This window comes from Argentina anserina, chromosome 1 (assembly GCF_933775445.1).
Source record: "Argentina anserina chromosome 1, drPotAnse1.1, whole genome shotgun sequence".
Taxonomy (NCBI): Eukaryota; Viridiplantae; Streptophyta; class Magnoliopsida; order Rosales; family Rosaceae; genus Argentina; species Argentina anserina.
The window spans coordinates 21,690,729-21,716,766 of record NC_065872.1 but is presented as its reverse complement, the minus strand read 5'-3'; the positions used below and the strand labels follow the sequence as shown (position 1 = coordinate 21,716,766).

The 26,038-nt window shown below is 38.1% G+C and overlaps 1 protein-coding gene, 1 non-coding gene and 1 pseudogene across 2 annotated transcripts; 1 reads left to right on the top strand and 2 right to left on the bottom strand.

The window, feature by feature from the left end:
- Positions 1-3,741: 3,741 nt before the first annotated feature.
- LOC126791813 (protein DETOXIFICATION 8-like) lies at positions 3,742-8,970 on the bottom strand. Its single transcript, XM_050518304.1, has 8 exons — positions 8,961-8,970; positions 6,459-6,685; positions 5,369-5,913; positions 5,182-5,268; positions 5,043-5,099; positions 4,649-4,887; positions 4,357-4,562; positions 3,742-3,861 (listed from the first exon to the last, which is right to left on the bottom strand). The coding sequence occupies exons 1-8, from the start codon at positions 8,968-8,970 to the stop codon at positions 3,799-3,801; spliced, it is 1,434 nt and encodes a 477-aa protein (XP_050374261.1). The 3' UTR covers positions 3,742-3,798.
- A 5,792-nt stretch (positions 8,971-14,762) lies between these two features.
- Positions 14,763-26,038, bottom strand: part of LOC126791747 (uncharacterized) — a 48,069-nt pseudogene continuing 36,793 nt past the window's right edge.
- LOC126805356 (small nucleolar RNA R71) lies at positions 18,156-18,262 on the top strand. The gene has a single exon (XR_007674027.1). It is a non-coding gene; the product is annotated as a small nucleolar RNA R71 (small nucleolar RNA).

The window sequence follows — 26,038 nt, the reverse complement described above, 5'->3', positions numbered from 1 at the left end:
CACAACCAATCAAGAGAAAGAGAGGGAGAGGGGAAGAAAAAATAGAGAGACGAAAGAGAGAGAGAGAGTGGAAGAAAAAATAGAGAGAAGAAGAGAAGAAAAATGGGAGAAAATGGACAAGGAGAGCCGAAGCGAAGTCACCTTTAATCTCCTCAAGCTACAACCCACATCTGCTCAAGCTACAAACCACATCTCCTCAAGGTGCTAAAATCTCATCAAGCCTCCACAAGAAAAAGGAAGTTCGGTCTCTTCTCCTTTAATTCATCTCTCATGTATTCTTTGGATGCTTTTATTCAAGATTATTTGTAACTAAATTCCTTGATAGTTAGGGGCTGATCAAGCTCTAGATATGTCTTCGATTTCAAACTCCAATTGATTTATATAATTTTAGATGAGAATTTCTTCATTGATTGTTCATTGATAACTCTATTGCATGTCTCATTGGGTCGATATTTTGATGCATGTTTTAGGGTTTTATTATTTTAAATATGTATATGAACGACATATCGTTGCATATTTTGTGAGAGATAACAAGTTATTTATATGTACTTGTGTAAAGTGATTCCTTAGTAATCTAAGGCTACCGACCTTGACCTTAGATTCTTTGTTGTTACTCAAACGTTATTAGAACTTCATGATTTTAATTATTTTTGTCTAGATACCGACATTTCATAGATCAATTAATTGAGAATATAGTTAAGTCGATACCGACATTTCGCTTAACATGACAAGTAAGAGAACGTAATACGGTTAATGACCTAACGACATTGGCTTAACTGTGAGTGCATTCATCTATAATTATTGACATTATTTTGGGGTGATTGAAGCATATCTAGTGGTGGAGAGAAGTTCCTAGCTATTGTTTTTCTCATATTTACTTTTTAATATTCGGTTTTTAGTAGTACTTCTGTCTTATTTATTTTTGTTCATCAATCAAACCAATTCTGAATACCCTCACAATTTTGTGGTAGTCCGCCACTGTGTCTAGTTAGTATCTATTTAATTTCATAATTTTTGGGTGAGTCTAGATTAGCTAATTAATTAGGTTTTTGCTCCTAGGTCGTGTCTACCAGATTTCTGATTTAAGTCTGTTTGTGTTTTTAAATCTTAGTTTCACCAATCATCTGCGAGTAATGACCCCTATTTGCCATTTACTACATTGATATAATTGATTTGATAATATGGTATCTTTGTAGTTGCTTTTGTAGTAGCAGAATCTCATTTTAAGGTGGAAACTTCAGATAATCAGGTACCAGCAGTGGCAGAAGCTCCACCACAGGTAGAAGCATCAGACACCCAGGTTCCAGAAGGAGAACCAATAACTGCCCCTCCCGTCATCACTCATACTCCCGACCAACAACTTACTGGTGCAGAAGATCACTTTTCTGAAGTATGTCCATCCACTGATACTAGTAGTAAGTCTGATAGTGGGCAATATGTGTTACCAAACAAGTCCACTAGAGGTCAACCCCCCAAAAGATATGAACCTAGTTTACATGCCAAATCAAAATATCAAGTAGCCAACTATATGTCCACTAGGAGATTATCAAAGTCATATGAATCTTTTGTGCCTCCACCACATGGCAAGAATGTTGTAGGGTGTCGTTGGGTGTTCACTGTGAAACATTTTGTGGATGAATTAATAAGTAGGTATAAAACACGCCTTATTGCGAAGGGTTTACTCAGACATATGGTATTGATATGATGAGACTTTTTTCCCGTTGCAAAGATGAACACTACCCGAGTTCTCCTTTCATTAACTGGTAGTTTGAATTGGCAACTCCGATAGTTTGATGTCAAGAATGCATTTCTTCATGGAGACTTAGCTGAAGAGGAGTATATGAGTCTTGTAAATCCCACATTGGCCAACGAAGAGGGGGTGATGTGCCTTATATGTACATACCCACCTCCATCTAACATGAGGCCTTATGGGGGCTCAATGGCTTCGGAGAGGATGAGAACTCCAAAGTTAAGCTTGTTCGGGCTAGAGCAATCACATGATAGGTGACGTACTGGGAAGTTGCTCGTGAGCTCCCAGAAACAAAACTGTGAGGGCTAGGCCCAAAGCGGACAATATCGTGTTACGACGGAGCTACTATGTCGTGTGGTACGAGTGTGCCGACGAGGGCGTCAGACTCCTAAGGGGGTGGATTGTAATATCGCACATCAGTCAACGAAGAGGGGGTGATGTGCCTTATATGTACATGTTCACCTCCATCTAACACGAGACCTTTTGGGGGCTCAATGGCTTCAGAGGGGATGTGAACTCCGAATGTAAGCTTGCCCGGGTTAGAGAAATCGCAAGATGTGTGACCTACTGGGAAGTTGCTCATGAACTCCCAGAAACAAAATCGTGAGATCTAGGCCTAAAGCGGACAATATCGTGTTACGGCAGAGCGGTCCCGGGATGTGACAAGTCTCCCTCCAGGGTACATAACTATTTCTTCTGGTGACTTTGTGTGCAAATTGAGAAAGTCTTGATATGGTCTCAAACAGTCACCTCGTGCCTGGTTTGGGAGGTTCTCACATTTGCTGAAGATTGGTTACAAACAGAGTAATTCAGATCATACCATGTTTCTTAAGCATCAACAAGGGAATGTAGTAGCTTTGATTATATATGTTGATGATATGGTGATTACTGGCAATGATACTGTAGAGATTGATCTGCTGCAGGAACAATTGTCTTATGAGTTTGAGATGAAGGAATTGGGTGATCTCAAGTATTTCTTAGGGATTGAGGTAGCAAGAGGGAGAGACGAGATCTAATTGTGCCAAAGGAAGTACATACTTTATTTGTTGACAGATACATATATGTTAGATTGCACACCTATCGACACCCCCATTGAGCAAAACCATCGTCTAACAGAGTATCCAGACCAGACACCAACTGATCGAGCTCGTTATCAGATGTTAGTTGGACGCTTGATTTATTTGACACATACTAGACTAGATATTACTTATGCAGTGAGTGTAGTGAGCCAGTTCATGCATAATCCAAGTGAGAGTCACATAGATGTTGTTATGAGAATTTTGAGGTACTTGAAGTCAGCTCTAGGGAGAGGAGTAATGTTCTCTCAACACAACAACATTCTTGAGGTTAGTGGTTTTACAGATGTCGACTGGGCTGGAATATTACAGACAAGAGGTTGACATCAAGTTACTTTACCTTTATGGGAGATAATTTGGTCACATGGAAGAGTAATAAGCAAAAAGTTATGGCCAGATCGAGTGCTGAGACTGAGTATAGAGGTATGACTCATGGAGTGTGTGAATTGTTGTGGCTAAGAAATCTATTACGTGATTTGGGTGTTAAGTTAAAAAGTGCTATGCAATTGTATTGTAACAACAAAGCAACGATTGATATATCACAAAATCTAGTACAACATAATCGTACTAAATAGTGAAGGTGGATCGTCATTTCGTAAAAGAGAAGATAGATGCAAAGATTATTAGCTTCTATTTTGTCCTTACTGAAGAGCAGCTTGCAGATATATTCACTAAATGAATTTCTAAGAAAGCCTTTTATGACTTATTTAGCAAGTTGGGCATGGTATATGTGTATGCACCAACTTGAGGGAAAATATCAGTATCAGTCATATAATATAATTTAGGGATGTACATGATGTAGTTAGTACTTACCTATTCTGTATATGGTAGTACGTAACACATAGAATTGTAGTACGATGTATTCTATATATATAGCCTACAGTGTGAAATGAATAGAATCAGAATCTCATTCTCCAAATAGTGTCATATTTGACTCTAAACACACTGTTAGAGAGTTTTGCTTTTTCTCATTCATTTTGCTTCCATGTCTTCTGATGATCTCTCTGCGCACATCCTCTCTCTTGCCGACTTTGCCTGAAATATACATATATAAGTTATCAGTATTATGTTCGATCTCTACCAAAGATGTATGTAAAAAGAATAATAGTCATTTAGCACAATATTTAGTCCTGTTTTTTGTAAGGACAATATTTAGTCCATTAAACTATACAAGAGTTAACTGTACAAAATCTCCTTCAATCTGCACAGCAAGGGAAGGGATTCACAACACTAAAGTGCACTACACCTATAGGAATATATGTTGAGAATATACATCCCTGATATTTGCTGAGAAATGAGACCTAACCATAACACTGATATTTGCTGAGACCACAATGATCGATGTCTCGAATAATTGTGAATAGACTCTGCCAGCGTGTTTATATTTCAATCTTTTTAGGTAGAAGAACTTATATCATCTAATAGACTCTCTTTTAATGTAATACATATACTTCGTGTGTGTGTGAGTCTATGTAAAAGGAATTAGATGGATCCGATCAGAAATAAATAAACATAAATTGAGTTATAAACCTGTTTAGTCCAATTTGTGAAACAGGTAATGCAAGCCAGAAGAGTTGATTGCACAGCAGAGCCAACCACTATTCCAATCCAAAGGCCTTTCCCCCGTAAGTGCATGGGAAAGCCAAGTACTATGCCCACAGGAAGTCCAACTAAATAAAATGCTCCAAGATTGGCATAGGCCCCCATATGCTGCCATCCTGTTCCTCTAGCTACACCTTCATATATTTGTGTGGTGAGATCACTGAGATGATATTCCGCTACATTAGTAAATATGCATTCTCTTATGTAGCTCAGCACATACCTGAAAGTACTCCTTGTAAGCTGTCCATAAAAACTGAGAGGCAAATCAGGGGTGCCATCACTGCTACATAGTCCACTACCTGCTTCTCGTTGCTAAAAGCGCGTCCCAAAACAGAACGACAGCAAAAGAGAGTTGTGCTTACAATGAGCGCCTCCGTGACTGAGAGAAACATTGCGGCCTGAACAGCTACTCGAGCTGCTTGTGGATTACCAGCTCCTAATTCATTTGATACTCGAGTACTATAAAAGAACCGTTGTTTTAGTTTCTATTCATTTCAGTTGCAGACTCCTATGTTAGAGGTTTGATTAGACACAACTAACATAGTTACGTACATATTGCAGTAAAACAAAGACCGAAAACAAAATATAACAAGGAAACGTTGTTAAAAACATACCTTGCAGCTGCTCCAAAACCATATGATAAGGTGAAGTGCAATGTAGAGATTGTAAGGCTGTACGATCACAAAGAGGAGTTTAGTAAACCGATATCTAAGTAATTTATTTCATAAGAGACAGATATATAATGAAGCATACCATATGGAAAGAACTGAAGTCTCTAGCTTAGGATTTGGTAGAAGGCCAGAAAGCAAAATAATTAGCTCGCACGACCACCATTTCAGGCTACAGTTTTATCAACAAAAAGAAATTAAGATGAGTATGTAATTGGATGAGGGGAAAACAAAAATGAACATGTAGAATGGAGAAAATGAGGAAAACTAACCAAACCATTACAGCAGATGGTATAGCCAAGCGATAGAACTCTCCGACATGAAGGATAGAATCTTTTGACATTGTGATACGAGTTTTCTCGAAGGCTGAGGAATACATGGCGTAGGAACCCAACATTACCACATATAACCAAGTGGACAAGCTAAAGGCTATTGCTGAACCATTACTTCCAAATCCCAGCTTATATACAAGACCCCATGATGCACATATATGGAAGAGTAGAATGACAAAAGAGGATAGGAGCATGGGGAAAATGAGACTCTGAGACTGGAAGTAGCGAGTTAGTGGTTTAAGAATTGAAGCACCAAATAGTGCAGGAATAAGCCACATTGAATATTTTTGTGCCTCAAGGGATATCGATGGATCTTGTCCTACTAAAGGTAACAATTTATCCATGAATATCCACAGAACACATACTGGAGGGCACACCAACAGAAGGGCTATCATAGCAGTACAAGTATAGGTTCCAAGTTTTTGGTATTGCTCTGCTCCAAATGCTTGCCCACATAAGGTTTCCAATCCACCTGCCATTCCTGACTGCTCTCCAATTGAATACAAATTAGAACTCACTGGCACAACTGAGATAGCTACTAATAAAGGTATCAACTTGGACACTTAGTTTAATGACTAAAACGAAATGTATTTAGTTGCACTACTTTACCATCCATAATTTATCTTGTTTACCAAAAATTCGAAACAGCATACACATGAAAACTGAAAAGGAGAACTGAATTAATGCAAGAAAAAATGCAAATATAGTCCCATTAATTCCGACCCGTTTACCGTATGAGATGATTGAGTTCATTAGTATTGATGACATATGTGTATCTGCAAGTGTTAAATATATAACAGATTACATATATCACCAAGTTGATAAATGCAGCCAAAACTTGACCCCTAAATCAAGGTAATGAGTCTGACATATTCACCAAATGAAAACAAAAACAAATGTGTACTTGAAGCAAAAAAAAGAAACCAGCTTCTCGCCGGTAATGCAACACACACACACACACACACACTGTATATGTAAGCACTATGCAGAATGGTTGGATGAAAACTAAGAAAAAAACGCAGAAACTCACAAGAAGGCTGAAACCAGTGACATTGGTGAGAGAAATGGCAATTGCAACGCTGGAAAGTGCGAGCTGATCAAGATGTCCAACCATAATCATCGACACTAGTTGCAGAAGATATTGCAGTACTGTCACTGCCACCATTGGTGCAGCTATAGAACCCTCCTTCTTCAGCTCTCTCACAAATATAATCGTCCATTTCTGCTCTTCATCGACAATCTGTCCCATTTCTATTTCTGCTGCATTTGTTTGAACACCTCCTCCAGTTATCCAGTTGCTAATCTTATGGTTCTTATCAATACGTATATCAAATAAGAAGAATGGTTATGAGAGTGCTCGGATTATACCCATACTGACACAGAAATATATATATGGGATGTTGTTCTGTGTCCATATCGATAGTGACATAGTTGAGCTCTCCATTGATTTAAGGGATAAAACATAAATCTAGTGATATTTATTTTGTTTTTTTTTCTGTATGACAAACAACCAGTCAATAGAAATTTATTTCATAAGTTTTATGAGGTTATAATAGATTCTATGTCAAAGAGCTGAAAACTGTCAGTTCTTGATGTCTTAATTTTCCTCAGAAATGTCCATGCATCTATATATTTCAAACAATTGGTCAAAATAGCAACACCATATATTGTAACCAAAAACAAAAAAGCAGCACCATATAAACAATGATATAGTTCTGGAATATAAGGTCATGTGGTTGACGGCAAGCCTGACTCAGTTACTAATCATCGATACATATTTGAGACATTTTTCTACCACGCCAAAAAAAAATTCTTATTTTTCCATCAGTCATTTCATTTAGAGAAAATTAGGAATAAACCAATATTGGAGGCACCCTTTTAAATTAAACCCACACCCATTTGTTTTTACAATCTACACCCTAATTGAATATTCTAACCTTATAGGTTTTATTTCTATAATTAACATTTTTATTTTTCTTGATTTCACTTTTTTACCCTTTTGGTTGAAAAGAAAAAACATCTCCATAAAAGTAGCTATGACTAATAATCAATTTCATTTCCTTAAATTTATCCTCATTTTATGTTACTAATATGAATCTCCTTAATATATGCTCATTACATAACTATTTCATTTCCAATACAAAATTATAGTTCTTAATTCTCTTATATATATTTAGTTTCTTTTGAAGAATCTCTTGAAGAATTTATTTTATGAAAATTTTTCAATGAGGCTAATTGTTACCACAAAATATTGAGGGATGCAAGACGAGGGGCAATCTGCATAGTACTTCTCGCCCATATCTCCTAGTGATAGTTGAAGAAAGGTACATAGAGAAAAGAAAAGAAAAGCCTTGGATTCGAAGATATGCTAAAGTGTTCCTCATCATAAGGTATTCATTTTTTTTCTTAAATTATTTTTGCCTTCCTTGTAGGTATATGTGATAGGAGCACTTTGTGCGACGTTCTTAACATGTTTTTACCTCCATTTATAGTTTGCTTAGCCCTTATTGTTGTACTATTGAGTCATTGAGTCGTAGTAAGAGTCTTGGGCGGTATTGGATGCATTTTTTACTTACATGAATTCAAAACGCAGAATTGGTCTAGAGTCCTAGTTTGAGTATGAATCCTTGTTGGACTAGGAAACCTAGTTGGATTAGGAGTCTTCATCTTTCTACGGTTTGGTCGCATTGGCGATATTTTGAGAGTGCTTCTTGCACTAGAAATCCTTGTTAGACTAGAAAACATATCATGTGGGAGAGTCCTACTTGGACTGAAACTCTTTTTGCGAAACTTTCCTTAATGAACTTTCATGTTCTAGTAACTTACTTGTTCTAGTAAGTTTCTTTTTTGCAAATTAGAAACTTTCCTAATCTAGCTGAGCTCATATATTACATGTGTCTTTTTAAGACAATAATTGTCTAGATTAGGACATAATTTTTGAAACGAATTATCTCTTACTTATGATTTTATTTTCTTATTTTCAGATTGGATTTAAGAGATAATAATAGAGTGAAACAAGGAGAAGCCATGCACATGGAGTCCTATCATCAACAAGTCATGTAACAATTAAATAGAAGAGATAAAAACGTGGAGAGAATTGAGAAATGAAGTCTTTGCCGTGGGAAGAAGAAAAGAAAAAGAAATAAATAAATATGAAGATTAATTAAGTGAAAAGAAGAGAGATGTAGCCATGCATATGCAACCTAAAAGCTAGAAGATGATCATTAAAGGAATAAAACATGGCATGATTTAGGGAATAAAGCATGACATTATAATAGGAAGAAAGAGGCAACATCAAAATTCAAACCATGCAAGCCTACCCTCCCTCTTTCATCTATATATACAAGGCTTCACCTCTCAAATAAGAACACTTCTTATTTGCATTCAAGAGCTAAAATTCTACCAAAATACTGCCTCAAACATTCTTCACCAAATCAGTAAGCCGGTTTCCCCCATATACCAATTCCATCTCCACCGAAATCACCTTTGAAAACACACCTCTAAGGTTCCTACAATGTGTGATTCTCGCAACTCCTCTCCATGAGTTTGTTCGTTTTTGATTTTCTACAATACTTTGTCTATGCAGATTGTAGTATGATGTTTGTATGGTATTATTGTTTTGTATTAAGAATCGAAATTTTAAGATTGTTTTATTGGATTTTTGGATCTTTGCCGAATTGATGGTTTCCTATAATTAATGAGTTTGTATTTCTATTGTTGTGTTCTAATCATCTTTCTCATACTTTTTGATAATTTTCAGATATGTGCATATGAATTTAGTGCTTGGATGCAGTCCCTAAGATTGTGTTTGAGTGCTAGATTCATCAATCATATTGACACAAATCGAATCATGCCCTTAGTAGGTTCGGTTTGTGTTGATTAAAAATGGTAAAAATTCTGGAAATTTGCATGTGAAACCATGGTGAGTGACGCCATACATGAAATATGTCTCTAACAAAGATTTGGTGCTTAAATGTAATCTTGTTTGATTTCTACTTTAAGTGTTATTGAATTTGATTGCATACAAATTTAGATTAGGCCCTAAGTCAATCTAAATGTTAATTGAAATTTTACATGATTAGATGATCCCGTAACGCTCTAAATGTATTAGTGTCAAAAAAATATGTAATTGGTTGAATTATAATGCATAATAGGCTCGAACTTGTAATTATGTGGTGTAATGGTAAATTTGGTTTAAATTTGTTAAAGAGAAGTCGATCATGTAAATAGTAATTTAGGTTTTATTTTAATAGTTAATAATCAATCTCAAACCCATTATTTGTTAACACTAAAAGTTTAGAGTTCCTTTTAATTCCCCGGATTGAACGATCATTGTTTATTCTATACTAACGATGACATTTTACAGGGTTAATTATGTGACGCTCACGCGCTCCATCAATATGTTTTTCATCTAAATGTCTCTATATATCAAGAAATCAATATTCTAAAACGTAACCTCTTGACAAGGTATTTAAAAACATATACAATTAAAGTATTCTACTTATACTCACAAGTTATGTAATTTACCCAACTCCTAAAGATCATATATTTCATCAAACATCTTCTATCATGTAGGTAATTCAGAAAAGTATGGTGGAGTCATACAATCCTCTATGTTAGGTAGGTAATTAGTATAAATTTTACAAACTAATAACTTACCTACAAGGTAGAATAATTTTGAAATCAAGAGATAAAGATTTAAAAAATTTCACTAGAGTTGATGATTGCTCGATTACTCGACATCAATATTTGACCCTGAACACATCATTAGTAGTATAAAGCAAGAGGGTATCGTTCACAAACCGGGGATCCAGCCAGGGCTTAGGATCACAACACTTAACACATTCGATCAATACCAAGCAGCCATAATCGAAATCTAACATGTTCATCTTCATCATGTAATTCCAAAGCCATGCACATTGAACTCATCAAGTATGTCACTTACTTAACCAACAACCATGCAATTGGAAAATCACATAGAAAAGATAAACATGTTCTTAGCATAAGTCTTTAATCCAACAACCTAAATATCATGCTACAAGCATAGTCATAACACTTAGAAATCGAAATTAATCAAGAACAATACTCGGTAGAAACCAAAACAGAAACTGCATAAAACCAAAATATAATTTCGAATCCTTTATATAAATTGAATCAAGTAGCTATTTCATAGACAAAATTGACACAAGATTACACTACACAAATCGCAAGCTCATCCAAGAACAAGAATAAAACCAAAACCGAATTGAAACAAAGAGTGAATCATGGTTACCCTTTATAAATCAAACAATCCACAAGTGTATAGCCGTGACTTCTATGGGATGAAACCTTCTTCACAAGCGTGTTTGAAGGCTATTGATTGGTGGGGAATGATGGAATCCGTTTTAGGATTTCTTGGAAGGGTGAGGGATGAATTCGGCAGCTCTAGGTTTGTGCTTGTGTGCAAGGTTGATGATCCTAATATGGGGAGGCCGAGCCTCTATATATAGGAGTCTAGGAAGCCATCTTGCCGTCCCATAAGGATATAGAAACCAATTGGGAAACTGAAATCCTCTTTGTTATGGATTTTGATTCATGTACTCCATATCCAACTTGATGTAGGAAACCAAGTCCAATAGGGAGATCACTTAAGGGCTGCACGGCAACATTCTCGGTCCAACTAGGAGTAGCTAGGTCGGCCTCCTCTTTTCCTTCTTTAACTCGGACATGATTTCCTTGTCTCACTAGGAATGCATCTCGGCAACTCTACTTCCTTTCCAAATATGATTTGTCTTTCCTGAAAAGAAATCGTCGATTAAGGAATAGGAAAGAATGAAAATAGGAAAGTAGAATCATAGTCGAGTAAGGAATCCTAGCACAATAAGGAATTCTAACACTTAGCACAATTTCATCATCAATTTATTCAAAATTCGAAATAGCTCTCCTTAGAACATAGAAATGACAAATATGAACCTAAAACAACTAAATAAGAAGTAACAAAGCATAAGAATAGGGCATATAAACATTAAGAACGTCACACTTTGTGCTCCTATCAACAACCCCACACTTAGACTTTGCTAGTCCCTTAGTAGACACTAAAAATAGAAATCAAAACAGAAAACAAAATCAAAGCAACTATAACTAACGACACAATATTATAATGTCTTCAACATTTTGTCTCATAGATCTTCAAACTCATAGCATCAAGAATGACACTCAATAGAAATAGATAAGATGAATTCAATGGTTAATAAACATGAGATTTCGTTTAACAAGTAAGACATGGCAGAAACAAAGGTGAAATTAACAAAGGTGAAATTAAGCTCGACATGTTCAAAACAAGTTCAAATTCAACTCACAAAGGATATGCACTCCAAATCTTTTTCTCTCAAGAACATGGCATATGCTTAAAAGCTTTTCACACACAAGAGTTATAAACATAGTGAAATCGAAAACCTCATGAAAGATACCAATCATATGCACAAATGAACCCAAACCATATCCTTACTCATGAAACAAACTCCACAGATCAAGAGTTACTCATTTTAAGAATCATGCGGATCTTTAGAAAATGGTAGGCTTAGGCTCGGCATTGATATATTTTTCAAGGCAAAGGAATCACAAAGGTCATCCTTAAGACTTAGCAGAGCAAAACATCCACCTTATGTCGTCATACTCCATAAAACAAGGGCCAAATATCATCATGTTGGACCCATTCTTCACTTTAAACATTGTGAAAACGAACAAAGGCTAGAATAGAACATTATTGAGCCTTCAACAAATACATCACAACTCCAAATTCACCAAAAACAACATGTATGCCGAGATCTTTTCATTCTTCATTCATTTTTTCCTTTTCTTGCCGTGTATATATACTTTTTCCTTCTTTCTTTCTCTTCACACGGCATCAATACATTTTTCTTTCTTTTCATACTCTTTTCACGGCATAACATACATACAATAGCATAACCCCACACTTGAATCAAATCATCACTTCATATTAACACCAAGAATCGGCTCTGCCAAGCCTCAAAGACGAGGTAGAGATATTACTATACTAAGCAAGGATATAACATGTTGGTAATGAAAGAAAAGGCTTAACGTAGGCTCAAAGGGGTTAACACTAAGGTGTCCCAAGCATGGCTCAAATAGGGAATACTGATTTTTGGCTTAAAGTGGTGGAAATCCTAAAAAGATCCAACAATCATTTTCAAAATCAGAGTATATTATGACATAAAGTTTCGAAAGTTTCACAAAGTAAGTTCTAGCATTCTCTAGCTCATTACAATTCTATGGCATATGAATTGATCAAAATAAATATAATGAGGTTATAAAGCCAAGAAACGATAGAATAAACTCTCCTACGAAAGGCACAAGTATATGGCTCGAATCTCACATAGGTTCCATGAATTCAAACAAGTAAGGAACATGCTCATTCTGTACCTAAGTTTCAAAATCCTCATCTACTACATGTTCGTACAAAATCTACACATCGATTAACCATCAAATAACAATGAAGTTCATTCCAATATCATGATCATCTCTCAACCATAAATTCAAAGATCAACACATCCTAGACAGTTAAAGGCATATCTAAGACTCAAAACAAAAACAAAACAACTTAAAATCGAAAAACAAACCCAAAATGACACTAAAATTCGAAAATCACAACAACAAAATTGAAACACATAAGCATCTAACAATAGAATACAACAAATGATGTATGCCCCACCCCACACTTAAAACTTACATTGCCCTCAATGTACAATATGATAAGCAACGAAAATTTAAAAAGAGATAAGGGATAGAAGATGCAAACACTCGTTGATGGCTTCTTCATTGGCTTAAGTTTAGAGTCTATAGCCTAGATTATCTCCAAAGCATCACTTGCTTGCCGTAGGATCAAGGAGACACGTCTCCTCCACATTATGCTCCACAAAATTCTCATAGTACGGCTTCAAGCGATGTCTATTGACCGTGAATTCCTTTCCATGCACCATACTTTTGATCTGAATAGCACCAGAAGGAAAAACATTAGTAACAACAAACGGTCCAAGCCACCTAGAACGGAGCTTGCCCGGAAACAATCTAAGTCGAGAATTAAACAAAAGAACTTTCTGTCCAACGACAAAGTGTTTCTTCCTAATCATGCGGTCATGGAATGTCTTATTCTTCTCCTTGTAAACCATTGCCGAATCATAGGCCTCATTTCGAATCTCTTCAAGCTCATGCAATTGCAACTTCCTATGTAATCCGGCCTCATCAATGTCCATGTTAAAATTCTTCACAGCCCACCATGCACGATGTTCAAGCTCCACAGGAAGATGGCACGCCTTGCCATAGACTAATCGAAATGGTGACATGCCAAGAGGAGTCTTGTATGCAGTCCTATAGGCCCAAAGAGCATCATCCAATCGTTGAGACCAATCCTTGCGTGATGGTCCAACAAACTTCTCCAAAATTCTCTTGATCTCACGATTAGATAGCTCCACTTGTCCACTTGTTTGAGGGTGATATGGTGTAGCATCCTTATGCTTGATTCCATACTTCTTCAACAACGCCTCAATGGTCCGTGGCAAAGGTGAGATCCTCCATCACTAATGAGAACTCTCAGCATACCAAACCTAGAGAAAATGTTAGAACGAAGGAAATCTGCAATAACTCGAGAATCATTAGTCCGGGTGGCTTTTGCTTCCACCCATTTTAAAACATAATCCACACAAACGAGTATGTACAAGAAACCATTAGAGCTAGGAAAAGGTCCCATGAAATCAATACCCCAACAATCAAAGATTTCAACATATATAATCGGTGTCATAGGCATTTGATCTCTAGATCCTAAGTTTCCCATGCGTTGGCACCTATCACAAGTCATGCAAAAATGATATGCATCTTTAAAAATCGTAGGCCAAAAGAACCCACATTCTAACACCTGAAGAGCAGTCCTACGTGAACCAAAATGTCCTCCACAAGATTCAGAATGACAAAAAGTAAATATAGAATGATGTTCAGATTCAGGGACACACCTCCTAATGATTTGATCAACACAATGTTTCCACAAGTATGGTTCATCCCAAACATAATACTTAGCTAATGCCTTGAGCCTATTCTTTTGAGCATGCGATAAAGTATCCGGAAATTGCTTAGAAACAAGATAATTGACAATATCTGCATACCATGGCTCACTTACCTCAACTCGAAAGAGTTGCTCATCCGGAAAACTCTCTTGGATAGCCAAGGGCTCGGCATCTCTCACCAAGCGACTCAAGTGATCCGCCACAACATTGTCACTTCCCTTCTTGTCCTTGATCTCAAGATCAAACTCTTGAAGTAGAAGAATCCATCGAATCAATCTTGGTTTGGCATCCTTCTTCGTCATTAAATACTTCAAAGCTGCATGGTCAGTGTAAATAATAACTTTGGATTGAAGTAAGTAAGATCGAAACTTATCTAGAGCAAAGATCACGGCAAGAAGTTCTTTTTCAGTTGTGGTGTAGTTTTGTTGAGCATCATTGAGTGTTCATGAGGCATAGTAGATGGCGTAGGGCTGCTTGTCCTTCCTCTGCCCTAGCACAACTCCAACTGCATAGTCGGAGGCATCACACATCAACTCAAATGGCAGGGACCAATCCGGCGGTGCCATGATCGGTGCTGAAGTTAGGAGCTTCTTCAAAGTCTCGAATGCATGCTTGCAATCATCATTAAAGTGAAAGGGAACGTCCTTTTGAAGCAATGAACTCATTGGTCTCGCAATCTTGGAAAAGTCCTTGATAAACCTACGATAGAAACCTGCATGTCCAAGAAACGATCGAACATCCCTCACACTTGTGGGGAGGGGTAAGTGACGCACAAGATCTATTTTAGACTTATCAACCTCAATTCCTCTAGATGAAACAATATGGCCTAAGACAATGCCTTGCGAGACCATGAAGTGACATTTTTCCCAATTCAAAACCAAGTTAGTTTCTTCACAACGTTTGAGCACAAGTTCAACATTTTCTAAACAAGTTTCGAAATCTTCACCATAGACAGAAAAATCATCCATGAAAACTTCAATTTTAGAACCAATATACTCAGAGAAAATGTGATACATGCAACGTTGAAACGTACCTGGGGCGTTGCATAAACCAAAAGGCATGCGACGATAAGCAAACGTACCAAAAGGGCATGTGAACGTAGTCTTCTCTTGATCTTCTTCCGCAACACTTATTTGGTTGTATCCACTATATCCATCAAGGAAACAATAGAAAGAGTGACCAGCTAACCTCTCAAGCATTTAATCAATGAATGGCAATGGCATGTGGTCCTTCCTTGTTGTAGCATTGAGCTTCCTATAGTCAATACACACTCTATAACCGGTCACTGTTCTTTGAGGCACCAACTCGTTCTCTTTGTTCTTCACCACCGTGATGCCTGACTTCTTTGGCACAACTTGAATGGGAGAGATCCACCTACTATCCGAGATGGTGTATATCACGCCACAATCGTGCAACTTAGTGATTTCATCCTTTACAACTTGCATCATTGGTGGGTGAAGGCGTCTCTGACCTTCCTTGGTTGGTTTGGCACCATCTTCTAGCAATATTCGATGCACACACATGGTAGGGCTGATTCTTTTGATGTCGGCTAGGGTCCATCCTATTGCCGTCTTGTGTCTCTTCAACACTTCAATCAATCTCTCCTCTTGTTCCTCATTGAGTGCAGATGAAATGATCACGGGAAATGTATCCTCTTCTCCTAAAAATGCATACTTCAAGTGGTCCAGAAGAACCTTAAGATCAAGCTTCGGAGCTTGCACCACAGAAGGAAGATTCTTGTTAGTAGTTAAGAGAATTGGACTAGGAGAGACAAAGCTTACGTCACGTGCAACCTCAAGAGAGGTCACGTTCTCATAAATGAAGGAGGGCACGGCATCATTTGCTTCTAACTCCGAAATGTTAGAACCATCACTTGTAAATCCGGCCCCTTGGGCAATGGTGAGTGCCAACTCGTCATTTGTCAAGGTATCTAGATAGTTATCTGCAAGGGAATCAAGAATGTTAACTGAAAAACAATTACTTAACTCCGAAAGAGGATACCTCATAGCTTCAAAGATGTTGAAGCTAATCACTTCACCATCGAACTCAAAGGTGAGTGATCCACTACACACATAGATTTTTATTCTTGCAGTCCTCATGAAGGGACGGCCCAACAAGATAGGGACCTCCTTGTCATCTGCCTCAGTTGGTTCCATATCTATGACATAGAATCGGCAGGAAAGATCAAGCTTGAAACCTGCACAAGAACATCTTCAACATAGCCCAAAGGGACTTTGTTGGAACAATCAGCCAATCGAATCACAACATTGTCACGTTTCAAATCACCTAGACCTAGGTCCTCATAGATATAATACGGCATTACATTAATAGATGCACCTAAGTCTAGCATTATCTTTTCAAATGTCATGTTACCGATTGTACAAGGGATAGAAAAACTCCCTGGATCCTTAAGCTTTGGTGGTAGCTTCCTTTGGAGCATGGCAGAAACCGTCTCACTCATTGTGACAACCTCCTTCTCTCGAGTCATCCTCTTATTGATGCACAATTCTTTCAAAAACTTCGCATACCTAGGATTTTGTTGTATGCATTCAATAAGAGGCATGTTCACTTCCACCTTCTTGAAGATGTCGAGCATGGCTTGATCAGAGTCATCCTTCTTTTGCTTTGCAAATCTACTAGGGAAGGGAACACGAGGAAGATCATTAGTTGAAACCAAACCACTAGAGTTAGGATCCTTACCTTTGTCATGCACGGCATGATCTCCTTGTGGTAGAGGCACGACATCATTGGCCTTAGAGGAGGCAGGGTCCTTCTCTAAGTCTTTGACATTGAAACTCTCGGCCTCCTTTCCTTTAGAAGGCACGGCCTTCTTGTGTTGCTGCAATGGAGCATCCAAGATCCTCCCACGTCTTGTCATCATAGCCTTCACGTTAGGATTAGGCTCAGTTTGGCTCGGCAATTTTCCTCCTTCATGGATCTTGCCCATGAAATCGATCACTTGTCACATCTGCTTCTTAAGCTCGGTTATGTCCTTAGAATGAGCTTGTTGACTTGTAACTAAAGCTTGAGTAGCAGAGTTTAGATTTTGTTGCCCTTGAGCAAGAGACTTCAAAAGTTCATCATAATTAGGTGAAGATGCATTATTCGAACCATGAACATTAGAGTTAAAGGGAGCAGAACCTTGAGGTACCTGAGGCCTCACAAACAAACCTGAAGAACGAGGTCCTTGACCTTGAGCATTGGATGGTTGAGCATTGTTGCTCCAACGAAAATTTGGATGATCTCTAAGTCCAAGGTTATATGTGTTCGAGTATGGATCGTACCTAGGCCTTTGTTGCCCCATATAGTTCAACTCTTCTTCAGTCATTGCACCATTTGGACAATTGTCAGTCGTGTGATCTTTGAAAGAACAAATACCACATGCTTGATTGTTGACGCTCGAACCATTGAATGCCTTGACTAGAACGTCAAGCTTCCTTTCTAAAGTAGCCATTTGATTCCTTGCATCAACATCATACACCCCACGGCTCTTGCTTCCTCTCTTCTCATTGGAACTAAATTGGCGATTGTTGTCAGCCAAGTCATCAATCAGAGTGTAAGCTTCTTGACCGGTCTTGTTCATGAATGTGCAGCCACATGCCGAGTCCACCATGCTTTTATTGGTGGTGTCGAGTCCTTCATAGAAGAATTGCACCAAGTCATCCAACGAAATACCATGGTCAGGGCACTTCTTTTGTAGTTCCTGAAATTCCTCTCAAGCCTCATAGAGTGAATCACCATCCTTTTGAGTGAAGTTCTGAATTTCCCTCCTAAGTCTTTTCGTGAGTTGAGCAGGGAAGAATTGCTTCAAGAACCTCCTAGTCATTTCATCCCATGTAGTGATGATTCCTGCAGGCAAAGAGTACAACCAACGTTTAGCATTATCCTTAAGGGTAAATGGAAACAAAAGCAACCTCAAGCCTTCTTGAGAAAGATGATGAATCGATTGGAGCTTGCAAATGTCCAAGAACTCCCTAAGGTGAACATTAGGGTCTTCCATTGAAGAACCAGAGTACTTAAGCAGCTGCCAAGCAATTGAACCGGAATGGAGAAGTTAGCTTCATCAGGTGGAGTGAAAGCAATGCATGAAGGTGATTCAGGGGTGGTGGGAATGAATGCATTCTTGAGTGCCATTGGAGTACGAACAGGAATTATATCACGGTCCGTAATTCTGTCTAAGTCTGAATTGAAGATGAAGGGGAAGGAAAGATCGTCCTCTTCTTCTGATCTAGGTGAAGAGTTTAAGATTGAATTGCTTGGCGATGTTTCGAAATTTAAAGGTCCACTTATGAAAGAGTTGTTTAAATCTCTAAGTGCTTGAATTCGATCCTTGAGCTCTTGTGTTCTCTTAGAAAATTCGGACATGCATAGTACCTGTTGTACGAAAGTTAAAGAGTTAGCATTGAAGAATACACAATGAACACATATAATTCGTGCCTTCCCTTAGTCACACACACGCACACTTATGGGGAAGGGCACGGCAACTATGTCAAGTTTACAAAGAGTTAGTTCTTTACGTTTACAAAAGTTCATACAGTTCACAAGTTCTTTTTGCCATTTCAATGCGTGAACGATCGATTGATTCTAAGTTTTAAACCAAGGTGGATGTGCGGCCTAAGTATGGATGCCTAGACACAAGATCAAGTCTTTGTTTCAGAAGGCCTTGTAGCTTAGTTAGAGATAGTGAACATGGTAGGACTCATTTATTGAACTACGGAGAGCGAACTCTCTATCGACTCCATCACCGAGATGTATGTCAGTCAGTAGTTCTCTGAGATCCAATTTTGGTCCCATGCACCAGAGTAATAAGAGAGCGTGCCCCTTACTCAGCTGGACTTAACCTTGTGTGTTAGACAAATCTCCAAGTGTTAATAAAACCGCCCTCGACCTCATGCAAACTCGAGAGCTAGCATGAAGGGTTAAGGCTAATATTAACAAAAGGGACTTTACCTATTCCGTTCGATTTACAACCTACAACAATCATTCACTCAAGCACCAAAACAACAACCTAAGATACATTACTATATGTACAACGAAACAAGAAAGAATATACAAATGTACAATATAAACAATGAATTCGCATTAAAAGTTAGGGATCCATCTCTTATGGATCCCCGACAACGGTGTCATTTGATGATTGCTCGATTTCTCGACATCAATATTTAACCCTGAACACATCATTAGTAGTATAAAGCAAGAGGGTATCGTTCACAAACCAGGGATCTAGCCAGGGCTTAGGATCACAACACTTAACACATTCGATCAATACCAAGCAGCCATAATCAAAATCTAACATGTTCATCTTCATCATGTATTCCAAAGCCATGCACATTCAATTCATCAAGTATGTCACTTACTTAACCAACAACCATGCAATTGGAAAATCACATAGAAAAGATAAACATGTTCTTAGCATAAGTCTTTAATCCAACAACCTAAATATCATGCTACAAGCATAGTCATAACACTTAGAAATCGAAATTAATCAAGAACAATACTCGGTAGAAACCAAAACAGAAACTGCATAAAACCAAAATATAATTTCGAATCCTTTATATAAATTGAATCAAGTAGCTATTTCATAGACAAAATTGACACAAGATTACACTACACAAATCGCAAGCTCATCCAAGAACAAGAATAAAACCAAAACCGAATTGAAACAAAGAGTAAATCATGGTTACACTTTATAAATCAAGCAATCCACAAGTGTATAGCCGTGACTTCTATGGGATGAAACCTTCTTCACAAGCGTGTTTGAAGGCTATTGATTGGTGGGGAATGATGGAATCGGTTTTAGGATTTCTTGGAAGGGTGAGGGATGAATTCGGCAGCTCTAGGTTTGTGCTTGTGTGCAAGGTTGATGATCCTAATATGGGGAGGCCGAGCCTCTATATATAGGAGTCTAGGAAGCCATCTTGCCGTCCCATAAGGATATAGAAACCAATTGGGAAACTGAAATCCTCTTTGTTATGGATTTTGATTCATGTACTCCATATCCAACTTGATGTAGGAAACCAAGTCCAATAGGGAGATCACTTAAGGGCTGCACGGCAACATTCTCGGTCCAACTAGGAGTAGCTAGGTCGGCCTCCTCTTTTCCTTCTTTAACTCGGACATGATTTCCTTGTCTCACTAGGAATGCATCTCGGCAACTCTACTTCCTTTCCAAATATGATTTGTCTTTCCTGAAAAGAAATCGTCGATTAAGGAATAGGAAAGAATGAAAATAGGAAAGTAGAATCATAGTCGAGTAAGGAATCCTAGCACAATAAGGAATTCTAACACTTAGCACAATTTCATCATCAATTTATTCAAAATTCGAAATAGCTCTCCTTAGAACATAGAAATGACAAATATGAACCTAAAACAACTAAATAAGAAGTAACAAAGCATAAGAATAGGGCATATAAACATTAAGAACGTCACACTTTGTGCTCCTATCAACAACCCCACACTTAGACTTTGCTAGTCCCTTAGTAGACACTAAAAATAGAAATCAAAACAGAAAACAAAATCAAAGCAACTATAACTAACGACACAATATTATAATGTCTTCAACATTTTGTCTCATAGATCTTCAAACTCATAGCATCAAGAATGACACTCAATAGAAATAGATAAGATGAATTCAATGGTTAATAAACATGAGATTTCGTTTAACAAGTAAGACATGGCAGAAACAAAGGTGAAATTAACAAAGGTGAAATTAAGCTCGACATGTTCAAAACAAGTTCAAATTCAACTCACAAAGGATATGCACTCCAAATCTTTTTCTCTCAAGAACATGGCATATGCTTAAAAGCTTTTCACACACAAGAGTTATAAACATAGTGAAATCGAAAACCTCATGAAAGATACCAATCATATGCACAAATGAACCCAAACCATATCCTTACTCATGAAACAAACTCCACAGATCAAGAGTTACTCATTTTAAGAATCATGCGGATCTTTAGAAAATGGTAGGCTTAGGCTCGGCATTGATATATTTTTCAAGGCAAAGGAATCACAAAGGTCATCCTTAAGACTTAGCAGAGCAAAACATCCACCTTATGTCGTCATACTCCATAAAACAAGGGCCAAATATCATCATGTTGGACCCATTCTTCACTTTAAACATTGTGAAAACGAACAAAGGCTAGAATAGAACATTATTGAGCCTTCAACAAATACATCACAACTCCAAATTCACCAAAAACAACATGTATGCCGAGATCTTTTCATTCTTCATTCATTTTTTCCTTTTCTTGCCGTGTATATATACTTTTTCCTTCTTTCTTTCTCTTCACACGGCATCAATACATTTTTCTTTCTTTTCATACTCTTTTCACGGCATAACATACATACAATAGCATAACCCCACACTTGAATCAAATCATCACTTCATATTAACACCAAGAATCGGCTCTGCCAAGCCTCAAAGACGAGGTAGAGATATTACTATACTAAGCAAGGATATAACATGTTGGTAATGAAAGAAAAGGCTTAACGTAGGCTCAAAGGGGTTAACACTAAGGTGTCCCAAGCATGGCTCAAATAGGGAATACTGATTTTTGGCTTAAAGTGGTGGAAATCCTAAAAAGATCCAACAATCATTTTCAAAATCAGAGTATATTATGACATAAAGTTTCGAAAGTTTCACAAAGTAAGTTCTAGCATTCTCTAGCTCATTACAATTCTATGGCATATGAATTGATCAAAATAAATATAATGAGGTTATAAAGCCAAGAAACGATAGAATAAACTCTCCTACGAAAGGCACAAGTATATGGCTCGAATCTCACATAGGTTCCATGAATTCAAACAAGTAAGGAACATGCTCATTCTGTACCTAAGTTTCAAAATCCTCATCTACTACATGTTCGTACAAAATCTACACATCGATTAACCATCAAATAACAATGAAGTTCATTCCAATATCATGATCATCTCTCAACCATAAATTCAAAGATCAACACATCCTAGACAGTTAAAGGCATATCTAAGACTCAAAACAAAAACAAAACAACTTAAAATCGAAAAACAAACCCAAAATGACACTAAAATTCGAAAATCACAACAACAAAATTGAAACACATAAGCATCTAACAATAGAATACAACAAATGATGTATGCCCCACCCCACACTTAAAACTTACATTGCCCTCAATGTACAATATGATAAGCAACGAAAATTTAAAAAGAGATAAGGGATAGAAGATGCAAACACTCGTTGATGGCTTCTTCATTGGCTTAAGTTTAGAGTCTATAGCCTAGATTATCTCCAAAGCATCACTTGCTTGCCGTAGGATCAAGGAGACACGTCTCCTCCACATTATGCTCCACAAAATTCTCATAGTACGGCTTCAAGCGATGTCTATTGACCGTGAATTCCTTTCCATGCACCATACTTTTGATCTGAATAGCACCAGAAGGAAAAACATTAGTAACAACAAACGGTCCAAGCCACCTAGAACGGAGCTTGCCCGGAAACAATCTAAGTCGAGAATTAAACAAAAGAACTTTCTGTCCAACGACAAAGTGTTTCTTCCTAATCATGCGGTCATGGAATGTCTTATTCTTCTCCTTGTAAACCATTGCCGAATCATAGGCCTCATTTCGAATCTCTTCAAGCTCATGCAATTGCAACTTCCTATGTAATCCGGCCTCATCAATGTCCATGTTAAAATTCTTCACAGCCCACCATGCACGATGTTCAAGCTCCACAGGAAGATGGCACGCCTTGCCATAGACTAATCGAAATGGTGACATGCCAAGAGGAGTCTTGTATGCAGTCCTATAGGCCCAAAGAGCATCATCCAATCGTTGAGACCAATCCTTGCGTGATGGTCCAACAAACTTCTCCAAAATTCTCTTGATCTCACGATTAGATAGCTCCACTTGTCCACTTGTTTGAGGGTGATATGGTGTAGCATCCTTATGCTTGATTCCATACTTCTTCAACAACGCCTCAATGGTCCGTGGCAAAGGTGAGATCCTCCATCACTAATGAGAACTCTCAGCATACCAAACCTAGAGAAAATGTTAGAACGAAGGAAATCTGCAATAACTCGAGAATCATTAGTCCGGGTGGCTTTTGCTTCCACCCATTTTAAAACATAATCCACACAAACGAGTATGTACAAGAAACCATTAGAGCTAGGAAAAGGTCCCATGAAATCAATACCCCAACAATCAAAGATTTCAACATATATAATCGGTGTCATAGGCATTTGATCTCTAGATCCTAAGTTTCCCATGCGTTGGCACCTATCACAAGTCATGCAAAAATGATATGCATCTTTAAAAATCGTAGGCCAAAAGAACCCACATTCTAACACCTGAAGAGCAGTCCTACGTGAACCAAAATGTCCTCCACAAGATTCAGAATGACAAAAAGTAAATATAGAATGATGTTCAGATTCAGGGACACACCTCCTAATGATTTGATCAACACAATGTTTCCACAAGTATGGTTCATCCCAAACATAATACTTAGCTAATGCCTTGAGCCTATTCTTTTGAGCATGCGATAAAGTATCCGGAAATTGCTTAGAAACAAGATAATTGACAATATCTGCATACCATGGCTCACTTACCTCAACTCGAAAGAGTTGCTCATCCGGAAAACTCTCTTGGATAGCCAAGGGCTCGGCATCTCTCACCAAGCGACTCAAGTGATCCGCCACAACATTGTCACTTCCCTTCTTGTCCTTGATCTCAAGATCAAACTCTTGAAGTAGAAGAATCCATCGAATCAATCTTGGTTTGGCATCCTTCTTCGTCATTAAATACTTCAAAGCTGCATGGTCAGTGTAAATAATAACTTTGGATTGAAGTAAGTAAGATCGAAACTTATCTAGAGCAAAGATCACGGCAAGAAGTTCTTTTTCAGTTGTGGTGTAGTTTTGTTGAGCATCATTGAGTGTTCATGAGGCATAGTAGATGGCGTAGGGCTGCTTGTCCTTCCTCTGCCCTAGCACAACTCCAACTGCATAGTCGGAGGCATCACACATCAACTCAAATGGCAGGGACCAATCCGGCGGTGCCATGATCGGTGCTGAAGTTAGGAGCTTCTTCAAAGTCTCGAATGCATGCTTGCAATCATCATTAAAGTGAAAGGGAACGTCCTTTTGAAGCAATGAACTCATTGGTCTCGCAATCTTGGAAAAGTCCTTGATAAACCTACGATAGAAACCTGCATGTCCAAGAAACGATCGAACATCCCTCACACTTGTGGGGAGGGGTAAGTGACGCACAAGATCTATTTTAGACTTATCAACCTCAATTCCTCTAGATGAAACAATATGGCCTAAGACAATGCCTTGCGAGACCATGAAGTGACATTTTTCCCAATTCAAAACCAAGTTAGTTTCTTCACAACGTTTGAGCACAAGTTCAACATTTTCTAAACAAGTTTCGAAATCTTCACCATAGACAGAAAAATCATCCATGAAAACTTCAATTTTAGAACCAATATACTCAGAGAAAATGTGATACATGCAACGTTGAAACGTACCTGGGGCGTTGCATAAACCAAAAGGCATGCGACGATAAGCAAACGTACCAAAAGGGCATGTGAACGTAGTCTTCTCTTGATCTTCTTCCGCAACACTTATTTGGTTGTATCCACTATATCCATCAAGGAAACAATAGAAAGAGTGACCAGCTAACCTCTCAAGCATTTAATCAATGAATGGCAATGGCATGTGGTCCTTCCTTGTTGTAGCATTGAGCTTCCTATAGTCAATACACACTCTATAACCGGTCACTGTTCTTTGAGGCACCAACTCGTTCTCTTTGTTCTTCACCACCGTGATGCCTGACTTCTTTGGCACAACTTGAATGGGAGAGATCCACCTACTATCCGAGATGGTGTATATCACGCCACAATCGTGCAACTTAGTGATTTCATCCTTTACAACTTGCATCATTGGTGGGTGAAGGCGTCTCTGACCTTCCTTGGTTGGTTTGGCACCATCTTCTAGCAATATTCGATGCACACACATGGTAGGGCTGATTCTTTTGATGTCGGCTAGGGTCCATCCTATTGCCGTCTTGTGTCTCTTCAACACTTCAATCAATCTCTCCTCTTGTTCCTCATTGAGTGCAGATGAAATGATCACGGGAAATGTATCCTCTTCTCCTAAAAATGCATACTTCAAGTGGTCCAGAAGAACCTTAAGATCAAGCTTCGGAGCTTGCACCACAGAAGGAAGATTCTTGTTAGTAGTTAAGAGAATTGGACTAGGAGAGACAAAGCTTACGTCACGTGCAACCTCAAGAGAGGTCACGTTCTCATAAATGAAGGAGGGCACGGCATCATTTGCTTCTAACTCCGAAATGTTAGAACCATCACTTGTAAATCCGGCCCCTTGGGCAATGGTGAGTGCCAACTCGTCATTTGTCAAGGTATCTAGATAGTTATCTGCAAGGGAATCAAGAATGTTAACTGAAAAACAATTACTTAACTCCGAAAGAGGATACCTCATAGCTTCAAAGATGTTGAAGCTAATCACTTCACCATCGAACTCAAAGGTGAGTGATCCACTACACACATAGATTTTTATTC

What these genes read in the sequence shown, in the direction of transcription:
- LOC126791813 (XM_050518304.1), bottom strand. An exon ending in TCACTGGTTTCAGCCTTCTT is followed by an intron (nt 5,914 to 6,458) that starts GTGAGTTTCTGC and finishes ATTGGAGAGCAG; the next exon opens with TCAGGAATGGCAGGTGGATT. An exon ending in ACTTCAGTTCTTTCCATATG is followed by an intron (nt 5,100 to 5,181) that starts GTATGCTTCATT and finishes GTGATCGTACAG; the next exon opens with CCTTACAATCTCTACATTGC.